The sequence below is a fragment of the Musa acuminata genome, chromosome BXJ1-10, assembly GCF_036884655.1.
Source record: "Musa acuminata AAA Group cultivar baxijiao chromosome BXJ1-10, Cavendish_Baxijiao_AAA, whole genome shotgun sequence".
Lineage (NCBI taxonomy): Eukaryota > Viridiplantae > Streptophyta > Magnoliopsida > Zingiberales > Musaceae > Musa > Musa acuminata.
In genome coordinates, this window is record NC_088336.1 from 11,112,513 (window position 1) to 11,124,920 (window position 12,408).

The 12,408-nt window shown below is 37.8% G+C and overlaps 1 protein-coding gene across 2 annotated transcripts; it reads left to right on the forward strand.

Moving 5' to 3' along the window:
* The first annotated feature begins 919 nt into the window (after nucleotides 1-919).
* On the forward strand, nucleotides 920-11,369 carry LOC135595178 (uncharacterized). 2 transcript variants are annotated; one of them, XM_065085750.1, is made up of 6 exons: nucleotides 920-1,038; nucleotides 1,200-1,486; nucleotides 1,646-1,781; nucleotides 8,735-8,896; nucleotides 9,379-9,866; nucleotides 11,229-11,369. In XM_065085750.1, the coding sequence occupies exons 2-6, from the start codon at nucleotides 1,299-1,301 to the stop codon at nucleotides 11,233-11,235; spliced, it is 981 nt and encodes a 326-aa protein (XP_064941822.1). In that variant the 5' UTR covers nucleotides 920-1,038; nucleotides 1,200-1,298; the 3' UTR covers nucleotides 11,236-11,369. The 2 variants fall into 2 exon arrangements, with proteins under 2 accessions (XP_064941822.1, XP_064941823.1); XM_065085751.1 differs by having other exon boundaries at nucleotides 942-1,038; nucleotides 1,205-1,486.
* The last annotated feature ends 1,039 nt before the right edge of the window (nucleotides 11,370-12,408 follow it).

Sequence of the window (12,408 nt, forward strand, 5' to 3'; positions counted from 1 at the left end):
GTTACCCAACTTGAAGAGAGAATTGACCCTAAAAATTTCTTTATGTGTCAAACTCGGATGTAATTAGGAGAATTTTGTTCCCATTTTAGTGGGTAATCTATTTATATATTTTTTAGTGGAAAAGTGTTTTTCTAATGCGAAAGAAAAAAAGAAAAAAAAAAGTCCATACTGGTTCTCTAGAGCTTTGGAGTTCTTTTTTTTATAATATAATAAAAATAGCTTTATGTCCTTTCCTTTTTCTAGATCAACAAATAGCTTTATGTCCGTATCAGTGCCATGCCAGGTCTAAAAGCAAAGCAAGTAAGTTTGACTTTCTTTTTTCTTCCTTTTTCGCATTCCATGAAGTACTTGAAGAATATTCATCTTTCTTCGAGAGCTTTTTATCCAGCACTTACAAGCAATCCATAGTAACCGTGCGCACAAACAAACTTTTACTAGAAAAACTAGATAGTATCCGAAAGAGCCCAGCAATGACCAAAACTACCTTCTGAAATGCAGATGTGAACCGAATGTGAATCCTTGCAAATCTTTTAGGTTCATTCGAATCAATCAATATTTATTACTAATTATTATTATTATTATTATTATTATTTTGTTAATCGTGATATTGAATTATATGTCCAGTTTTGTTTATCTTAGTGGAGCTGCAATGCTCTTCAATGATTCTTCATATTTATGCATCCCATAGGCTCATCCGAATCAACCAAGTAATCGATTCGGTTGAACCAAGCCGAGGAGCCTCACCGAACCCGAACCTTTTCACAAATTCACATTCAGTTCACAATCGCCGAGCTCAAACCCAAGCACGGCTCGATTAATCGTGTGGCCTGACGAATCCGTGCACACTCCGCTCAGATCAGTACTCCAACCATCAGATGCCGACCTCACGGCTCAATTCCTATGATATAAAAGATCGTGCTGACCGAGTCAGAACTCTGAGTCTCTGGAAGCCTCGGCACGGCGGAACCCTTGCGCTCGCTCGCTCGCTTTGAAGATTGCGCCTTTGGTATCCGCATCTGGTCTTCCTTGCCCGTGGTGGTAAGTTTCCTTCTTCTAAACCCTAGCTAGTTTTCTGATACCTTTATCGCGCTTGAAATTTTTTGTATTGTTTCTGTGAAGTGCGTTGGCCTTTGATTTGATGACAACTTGAGCTAGGGTTTTCGTTGTTTTCCATCATCTGATAAAAATCGCTCAATTAGGGAAGAAAGATCAAAATCGAAGACGAGGGAAGGAGAGATCAAGAAGGGCAAGAAAAAGATCGAACAATAGGAGATCGCGAGGGGTTCTTGGAGGACGAGATGGCGTTGAAATTTCTGAACAAGAAGGGATGGCACACCGGGAGCCTCCGGAACATCGAGAACGTGTGGAAGGCGGAGCAGAAGCATGAGGCCGAGCAGCGCAAGCTCGAGGAGCTCCGCAAGCAGATCCAGGACGAGCGCGAGAAGTCCGAGTTCCGCCTCCTCCAGGAACAGGCCGGCCTCGTCCCGTAAGCCCCGATCCCCAAGTTTCCTTCTTTAGTTTCTTGATTTTTGGGTTAGGGTTAGGGTTCTGTTTGATTGTTTGAGGAAAAAAAATGTTTCGTTGATTGTTTCTTAGCGCCATGCTTTCCTGACGTTGTGCTATTGTCTGGGATTGATCCGATTAGGAGGCAAGAAAGGTTGGATTTTCTCTACGAGTCAGGATTGGCGGTGGGAAAGGGGAGTTCAGATGGGTTCAAGGCTCTTCAAGCACCACCCGCGGCGGCTTCCACTACCTCAACATCCGAGGCTAGTTCCTCCAAGGTACAATTCTTTTAGGATTATTATGTACTTGTATCATGATTTTCATTTTTGTGAATCATCATGATTGAGTATAAAGATATGGCGCATTGCGTGATGGCGATGTTGTTAGGCATCAATTGTCCAATTTTCTACATCTTGAACGGGGCTTCAGAATACATTCATGTACTTGAACAATAACTTTATAGAAGGTTGCATCAAAGAAATATCACAATCCCGAATGAGATATTTAAGCATATGGAGACTTAACAATACTTTTTCCAAGTGTGGAGAGTGGAGACAACAATAAATTTAATCATATGGAGACTTCAGAATATTTATTGGTTTCTATCCCTCTGGTTTATCATCTCTTTGCTCTATTACTATTTACACGTTATTGTTTCTGAAGCAAGGAAAAGCCTTACATGCTTTCTCGAAGTATCTTTAATTGCCCAGTCAGACAGTTCCTAGCAAGAAAGTCCTGAAGCACAGGATATTTGGAGATTGTTTCATCATTGCTAGTTAAACCTAATAATCAGTACTAGGGAAAAAAAATTCAAATAAGCATTACTAGAAATAAAAGCTTTCTTCAACGATTTTGAGTACGTTAAGTTATGTTTAATAATGAATGTCATTCTGATAGCCGGTTAATAAATGCATCCTGAACTTTTCTACTAAATTGATTTAAGGGATTTTTCTTTGGCTATCTTACATTAGAGTTTTTTTTATAAAATTGGTATTATATTAAAGAGATTTCTCTTTGGCATCAATCTACAACTTTATCGGATGAGAATGAGAAGCTTTGTTTGTTTGCTACAAGTTATTACTTTATCATACCATGATATGAAAAGTTTGTAACCATGATTTGCTGACCTCTAGTATCACTGGATGATAATCATAATCATGCATATCTTTCTCTTTTGTTTCTTATTTTATGGAACCTTTATTTTTAGGGCTACAACTGTGTACATTACCCTTCCCTACACCTCATATTGCTGGGAGCTTCAGGCACCAGATGCACTTCTTATTTCATGGAACTTCTTTTTTGTGTTGAATTTTGTCAATAGGAAAACCCATTTTCACAGAGTATTCAGTAACATCTAAGAATTTCCATCACTTTGGCTACGGAAGACATCAATCATACATGTCTCTTACGAATTATTTATTAGTAATAGTTTAGTTTTTTTAGAACTCCAGTAGATATGGAATTTCGGGCAACACCTGCATTGATTTTAAGGTGGCCAAAATTCTTTAACCCAATTATATATTAATGACTATCTTGATAAGTTGTCTTAGGGATTTCATGTTCAAAGATGGACTTGGAATAGCGGAGGCCTTTTTGTTTTTGTCTACTTTTTCATAAAAGAACTAATGTGAAACATAGAAGAATTTTTATCACAAACTGTACCTTGAGCACGCTCAAGTTTTTTTTTCTCTTAATTATTTTAAGCTACACTATGATATGTTTGACCCTCGATCATGTTCACCATACCTTTTTCTCTTAATTATTTTAAGTTTCACTACGATTTGTCTGACCCTTGATCATGTTCACCGTTCCCAAAAATCTTCGGAAACTACCACTTCAGCTGTCATCAATGATCAAACCTAATAAATATATGTGATTATACAAAAAATGCATATGTCAATTTACCATGAGTAGATAGTTGATTCATCATGGCTGGTACATGATTGTAAGTGCATTATCAAGGTGATAATAAATAAAATATTTGACAGTCACAGTGATTTAAAAAGCGCTAGGCGCCAAGGTCCAAAAACGCTCGAGGCGCTAGGCGCTCGCCCGAGCGAAACGAGGCGCTAAAATATAAAAATATATAATATAATTAATAAATATAATTATTTAAAATTTTAAATAAAAATATGCTATTAAATTAAGAAAATCTAAGATACAAAATCACAATGTCACATTAACAAAAGTTTCAAAATTCAAAACATTAAAATTTTACATCAAAGTCATTCATCATAATCAATATTATCGTCATTTTCACACAAATCATCTTCATTGAATTTGTCTTTTTCCTCTTGTTCGTCGATTCCTTCCTCTTCAAGATATGTTTCATTCTCTATGTCTTCAACAATAGCAGGAGCCGAGCTTGATGCTTTTGCACTCATTTTTCTCTTTGACATCTGTCTTGTATATGTTTGTAATTCTCCAGCACCTGAAGCTCTTGCCACATCTCCCCACGTCAATCTATCATCTTCAAATACAAGCTCGTCTTCAGCATCTTACAAGTTAGCACCCATTTCTCCTACTAACCACTCATTTGAATCATCAATATCTTGCAATGAGATTGAATCAAATCTATTTTTCAAATCATGACGAGTCTTCAAAGCTTGATTATACTTTATGTAAACAAGATCGTGCAATCGTTGATGTTCTAACCGATTTCTTCTCTTCGAATGAATCTATCATGTTATATAATTTAAAAATATATTAATACATATCTAAATAAATAAATTAATTAAAATAAAAATATTTAGTAATACTTACATGCTCAAAGACACTCCAGTTTCGCTCATAACCCGAAGCACTACATGTCAAACTAAGTACTTTGATAGCAAATTTCTGTAAGTTCGGGGTGGAATTTCCAAATAGACTCCACCATTCAGCTGCAAAATTTATGTTATTATTAGCAATAACATAGTAACATAATATATATGAAATTAATTATATCAAATTATTAATACCTGGAGAGGTAGTTGTCCTGGATCGAACGGCAATTGGAATTCCAAAAAGACCTTCAGCATTTTTATATAAAGATAATTCATGAATAATCTTATCTTGAACCTCAATGTTGGGAACTAATCTTGCAACACATTGATATAACCCACCCAAAACTTCTGCATCAAATCCAACAGATTTAATCTTATAAAAGAATTCAGGGTTCAAATAATATCCTGCTGCATGTAAGGGACGATGAAGTTGACAATTCTATCTTTCGTCAATCATTGTAAAAATTTTCTCATATTTTTCTTCATTTTCATTAAAAGATCTTTTAATCGTCTCCTTTGCTCTATCCATAGCCTCATAAATATATCCCATTGCAGGTTTATTTTCATTATCCACCAACCGAAGGACTCGAACAAGAGGGCCCATTACCTTTAATATATAAACTATATGATTCCAAAAGGATGACATTAAGATGATATCAGCAGCCCTCTTGCGTTTTGCTTCGTTTGCCCATTTGTTTGTCACCCATTTCTCAGAGGTAAACATATATCTCAGAGTATGTTTTTGACGATGCACGCTCTGTAATGTCAAGAATGAAGTAGCAAATCGGGTAACACCATGTCTCACTAATTCTTTATTCCCTGTAAATTCTCTCATCATATTCAAAGCCCCAATGTGATTATAAAGAAATCCAACAACAAAAATTGCCATTTCTAAGGTTTTCTTGATTTATAAGATCTTTCCAATATCTTCCAACATTAAATCAATACAATGTGCTGCACATGGAGTCCAATACAAGTGTTGTCTTTTTGATTCAAGCAATTTACCTAAGACAAAGGATAATAAAAATGATAAGACTTAAGAGTTTAACACACTTAATTGAAGATAAAATAATTAACAAAATCAAAAGATGAATATTACCAGCTAAAACATAGTTGCTTCCATTGTCGGTTATGATTTGAACGACATTTTGTTCTCTAATTTCGTCCACGAAGTTGTCAAGTAAATCATATATCTTGTCTCTAGATTTTACAAAAGATGAAGCATCTATTGACTTCACAAACATAGTCCCTAAAGAACAATTAACCATAAAATTAATTATACTCCTGCGCCTCCTGTCAGTCCAAACATCTGACATAATAGAGCAACCATGTGTTGCCCATGATTCTTTATGACCCTTTAGTAAGTCATTTGTATAATTCAACTCTTTTTGCAGCAATGAAACTCGCATCTCATAATAACTTGGAGGTTTTAATCATGCACCATATCTTCCAATAGCTTCAATCATATCCTTAAAACTGTCTAAACGAGTTGTACTAAGGGGAAGACCAGCCTGATAGAAGAAGCGAGCAATGTGCTGAATTGTTCTTCCTCTTATTTCTTTATCACAAGCATCACTTATATTTGTTTGTCTCAATTTTGAGCCTCCTGCTTGCCCTTGTTGTTTCTGGGATCCTTGAAGCATATATAGATCCATCGGTCCTTTTCTACTTTTCTTAGTACTCATAACTTCTTTTCCCTTTTTGTCGTATACTCTTTTTTCACTTGGGTTAATACTCGCAGAATAATCTTCTTCTTTATCCCTGAGATGTTCAACATTGTCTTCTGGTAAATTCCCATAAGATTCATTCTTTTGTGTCTTATTTTCATTCATATAATTCAGCAACTCTTCTTTTACCTCAGGTGGACATTTTTTGCAAGCTGCTGCATTCTTGAAATTTCCTACTAGATGTTGTTTTGCACGAAAAATACCACCTCTGGTAGTCTTATCGCAGAATATGCAAGTCACTGCATTAGGATCTTTCGGATCCTTCAAATAATTATACTTCCATGCAGGATCTTTTTTTGATACCATTGGAAACTCTATTGAGTTGCTCTCTACACTTGCCATTTATGTTGAAACCTAACAATAATTTTAAATAAATAAAAATTAACAACATTAAAATCAAAATAATATATTATTAATCTATTAACAGAAAATTAATCATTTCAAAATTCAAATAAACTTAATATTAAGAGTATACTGAGCCTGATAGAGAAATGAGGAAGCAGCGGCGAGCGGCGGCGAGCGGCGGTAGCGGGAAAGGGAAAGGGAGCGGAAGGCGCGAGCAGCGGGAGGCCTCGAGGGAGGCGCGAGCAGCGGGAAGGCTCGCGGGAGGGCTCGCAGGAGGCGAGAGGGCTCGCGGGAGGCGCGAGCAGCGGGAGGGCTCGCAGGAGGCGCGAGCAGCGAGAGGGCTCGCGGGAGGCGCGAGCAGCGGGAAGGCTCGCGGGAGGCGCGAGCAGCGACAGCAAGCGACGAGATCGCGATCGGGATCGAGAGCGGCAGCGACAGCAGGTTAGTGTTGGGTTAGGGTTAGGGTTAGGGTTGGGGTTATATCGGTTTAGTTGGTTCGATTGAACCAACTAACAACCGAACCAGGACCGAACTAGACCTAAAATTCTGGTTCGGTCGCCTTGGTTTACCCAGGCGCTCGCCCGAAGCGCCCAGCGCCTGGGCTCGGGCGAGCGCCCAGGCGGCGCCTGTTTGAAGCGCGTCGCCTGGGACATTAGCGAGGCGCTCGGGCCTCGCCTCGCCTCGGCCGAGCGCCTAGGCGAGCGCCCGAGCGCCTTTTGCAATCACTGGACAGTCACATTTAATAGTTTAACAGTAAATATTTTACCTTTTTGCAGTGGTAAGCAGGATACTCGACATATCATTTTAAGCTCCGACACCTATATGTGACTTGAGCAATGTGCTCCTATACTGTGGCTTCATGGATTGGCATTTTCTAGATGCATGAAGTGTCCCAGAGTTTGAGTGCTTAAAATTTTAGAGATATGCTTTTCTTATAAACTTTTTTCATTTTATGTAAAGAGATAAAGTAATTTTCAACCTATACTCCTAACCACGTGGGCAAAAAATGGCTAGGACAGATAGCTAGAAACCATTTTTTTGCTAGTGCTCCATGAACTTTTTACTTTTAAAACAACATATTTTGATTGTTTGCAAGCTCTACAACTACACTAAACTAGAAAAATTATGAACTAAATACACCTCAAGAGTAGCATCAGAATGCTAATTTTTCTTCTTACAGTAGAAATTCATCATTATGCTACATTTCTCTTTCTTTTTCTCTGTGCTTGTGTCCTTCCTCTTCTTTCTTTCTTCTTTTTTTGTTGCTTTCCTTCACTTCTATCTTTGTAATCTCAACCCATATAGCATGTTGTTCTGTCTTGTGCAGTAGCAGCTAGCTTTTGCTATTTGTGGTGTTACCAAATCCCAGTTCTCCAGTTTCTTACCTGGAGATAAGTCCTCATAAGCCATATTGGCTATTGGTATATCGGTGGAATGTTTCTGGTTTATGTAAAACATAACAATAATCCACCTGAGAATGAGGATAGGGGTGAGGTTAGTTGAGGTGAGGAGTAGCAAAAGGAGCACTCCCCGTCTCTTTCCTTGCTATCTGTGGTGTTACCAAGTCCCAACTCTTCACCTCATTAAGAATAAAATTATTGATCCATTGTAGCTATACTGCTTTAGCTATCGGTACATCAGCAGACAATTTCTGTTATATGGAAAACACAACAATGATCCTCCGGCGGATCAGAATAGGGGTGTGTGACTATAGGAAGTTTCTCTTGTGAAAAATCATATATTAATATATGCAAGATATATTTAAAAATGTTGTATGCCATTGTGGATACTGTAATTGTACACCCACTTTTATACTCTTCTTTCTGGAGCCTGTTTTATTTTTCCTTTTGTTCACTACATCTTTCACAAATAAACATTTGTATTTGTGGATGAAATGGACTGAGTACTGTTACAATGTTGGCTTTTACCGTAGATTTAGGTGAGTAAAATAAGTATTTACTAAATATGTCTGATTGAGGCTTTTGCATGCTGTCTTTTGATATGCTAGCTGTTGGACGCAGTGTAATACTGTGCCACCATGTTGTACATGTGGAAAGTTTCTTTGCTATATCATGAGACATGCACGATATCAAGTGTTCATTATTCCTGTAGATCCGTTGTTGCCTTTTATTATAGTTCATTTTTGTTTGTTTGCTTGCTTGCATCACTTCTTGATTGAAAAGTTGGAATGTGCTTTATGCATTTCTTAAAACTAGCCGTCTTATATGTTGGTATATTAATGTTTAATGTTGTCATCTTGTTTCTCAATTTAACTGCTCGTATGTTGTACTGTCGTTACATCTTTTTAGCAATACTTTTTGGTTTTCATTATGCACCTTCCTCATTGTTCCTATGATGTAATTTAACATGTGATAAGTTCTTAATGTATGTCAGGCTGCTGTTCCTGGAGCTCTATTTGAGGATAAGCCTCAGTCTGCAAATGATACTTGGAGGAAACTTCACTCTGACCCTTTGCTCCTTATCCGTCAGCGTGAGCAGGAAGCACTTGCTCGAATAAAGAATAATCCCATAAAGATGGCAATGATTAAGAAATCTGTAAGTGGTTTTGTCTGTTTTCCTTTTATGGATGCTAGAATGTCCATAAACATGTTTCTTCTCTAAATAATCTGCATAGTTACAATTATCAGATCTCAAAATTTTGTTGGACTCTTTTATTAAATTACACCTTCCTGTGCTTGGTTTTGTGCTAATGCGTTTGCCAAAATCACCACAGTTTGCTCAAATGATGGCAAGCTGTGGCCAAAAACCCTTTCATCCTTTTAGTTCCATGTCATTATTTGATAGATTAACTTTTTTCATGAATCACTGTTCTTTGTTTCCGTATCAGGCTGTCAGCAAACTGAACCTCCCAAGTCAGAGAATCAATATTTTATAAGTTTCTTACTATTAAAAATTATTTTTTCTTTCCTGTGTCTCTCAAATGATTATGTGGCTTAAGAATACAAACGAAGAATTATTGTTCGAATTATAAGCATACCACATCTTCAATTGAATCACTAATCTTTTCAATTTTACAGGTAGAAGATGAGAAAAAGAAGAAGCAAGATAAGAAAGAAAAGAAAAGGCATTCGAGATACACTCACGAGAAAGATGGTACAAGGTCTAATTATTCTGCATCTGAACAACATCATACTGATTCTGAGCTTGGCATGGAAGACAAGAACAGGGAAACCAACAGGCAAAGAGAACAGCCTGGCTATAACCGTCGTCGGGGTGTACCAAAGATGTCGGAGGAAGAGAGAGCAGCTCGGCTAAGAGAGATGCAACTGGATGCAGAACACCACGAGGAGCAAAGGATGAAGCGGTTGAAGAGAGCAACGGAGGCTGATGCCCAAGAAGCAATGAGGGCAAGCTTTTCAAGAGGCAAGAATTTTTTGGTTGTTGCCCAAAATAACATATATGGAGCTGAAAAGGGAGGGAGTACTACGATAGAAGAGAGTGTCCGTCGTCGTGCTTACTACTCGCAGGGAAGCTCAGCAGCCCATGAGAGCAATGCATTTCGACGGTGAGCATGTTCCTGTCATATGTCATCATGTTGAATCTGCATATGCACAATTATTCTGTTTTGATCAGATTCTTTATGGATTTAATATTGTTGCCCAAAGGCATCTCTGTATGCAAGATAGCACGCCCGACTAGCAACATCTCAAGCAGTGAACACACCAACGTCAAATACTAATAGTCAGAGATCAGTTTGACTTGTTGGAGGGCTTTTATCATAAATTATATGAAAGGTCCAGCTAGTAGCAGTGTATGCATCTGTATTTTGGTCGGTGTTTGTGTCGTCGCTATGAAGCAAAGCTCTTAAACCAACAGTTCATTGGAGCGGTGGGCTTAAGGAAACAATGCAAGGCTCAGAGTAGTGATACTATCTAGCTTTTCTAGTAAAAGTCTGTTTGTGCGCACGGTTGCTTTCTTAGATGACCTTTTCTCACAAATACATACTGACTTTGCAGAGTAATAAGAATCCATTTTATGTGATTGTATCTTCATAACCCATTACCTGTCTGATTCACATCACTGCTGTATCGTCATCACTATGGTCTCAGAGTTGTTTTCCTCAAATTACAAACAGAAAAATTAATTACTTTTAATTTAATTAAAATATTATGTTTTACAGAAATAGAAGATTCATATAAAAATAGAAGATTCATATTAATTACTTTCCCACTCAGGTAGACTTATATGTGGTTGTGTTACATATTTATGCAATTTAACCCCAAACATTTGTTCATATAAAAATTACCATAAAGGTGCATACAACTGGTGAATTTAAGTTTGCATCTGCTTCTTAAAGTGTCTGGACATTAGCAGGCTGGTTTTGGCTCGGTTTTTTATGGCCTTGTAACTACTTTGTTATTGCTTTTTTTCTCAGAATTTCTTCTTGCTGTGTCATTATACATTTCTCTTCTAACATTCTTGTCACTGTAGGTGATATTTGTCTCAAGTATCAAAAAGATGATATAGCAAGCATAAGTCTTCATTAACTGTGATTTCAATGTAACTGCCTTACATATTGATCTGTAAGTTTGTCAGCATAGCAGTGGTGACTAAAATTGCTGAATCTGTGTGTAACCATCAAACTTCACGCTGCTTGGTTATGGCTTTTGATGCAAGTCCTACCTCCTCAACCAGTTGTTACAATGTGGAAATGGAACATCAGTCAGTTGAATTAGTCAGTTATAATTTGTACATAAGAGAATGTATAATTTGTCTAGACAGATTATAATCTATGAAACAAATGGCAATATGTAGAAATTGATTTATTGTTTCACTTTCTGGTATAAAAATTATCTTTCTTACCATCATGTGTATTGTGCTTTTCCATCGCTTTAGTTCTACTTACCAAAGGGTTTATTGCTTCCAGGCTCTGAACTTTGCCTTTATGGATTACTTCAAGAGGATGTTTAATTTTAAGAAAGACAAGGATGGATACCGGAAATGGTTTGGTGGCAATCTTGCTTCGGGTGGTGCTGCTGGTGCTTGTTCCTTGCTTTTTGTATACTCTCTAGACTATGCTCGTACGCGTTTGGCAAATGATGCAAAGGCCGCGAAGAAGGGTGGGGGAAGGCAATTTAATGGTCTTGTTGATGTTTACCGGAAGACCCTGAAGTCCGATGGCATTGCTGGACTCTACGGAGGATTTAATATTTCATGCGTTGGGATTATAGTGTATCGTGGTCTTTACTTTGGAATTGTACGACTCTTTGAAGCCAGTACTCCTCACTGGAAGCCTGCAGGTAAATCTTGGCCTTGTGTGCAAATTCTACTTGCTTCAGATTCTATCTTTCGGTGAAATATTAGATGTACCTTTTTTTCGAAACTTGGTTACTAAATTTTATAAGATAATCTTTAATACAGGTAATACACGGCCTTACTTTTCAGAAATGTAGATATAGCAGTTGGAGTATACATTTTTTACTTTAAGGTATGTTATTCTCTGTTGCAATGGATTTTTTACTTTTTAACTATTTATCAAACTGATTGCAGGATAGTTTCTTTGCGAGCTTTGCCTTGGGTTGGTTGATCACCAACGGAGCTGGCCTTGCATCTTATCCTATTGACACGGTAAGGAGAAGAATGATGATGACCTCCGGAGAAGCTGTCAAGTACAAGAGCTCTCTGGACGCTTTCTCCCAAATTCTGAAGAACGAGGGAGCCAAGTCCCTGTTCAAGGGTGCTGGTGCAAACATCCTCCGTGCTATAGCTGGTGCCGGTGTGCTTGCTGGCTACGACAAGCTGCAGCTGATTGTCTTTGGGAAGAAATACGGCTCTGGTGGTGCTTAAGGACGCATCATCATTTTTTCCCATATGATGACGATTTTTATTTCAGTATACATGCATCTCCGTGCGAGAAATTCTTGGACGTCAATAATTTTTGGTAGTGGGAGATCCTCCCTACAATTTTCGGGTGGAGTTCTGTTCTCCGAAACCTTGATTAGCCTATTATGATTATTAGATACTGCTTTCGTGAAGTTGCGATGATGGTGGAGTGATGATGTCTGTACACTGCAAAGCTTTTCCTTGTTAAGAGAGAACTGATCTGT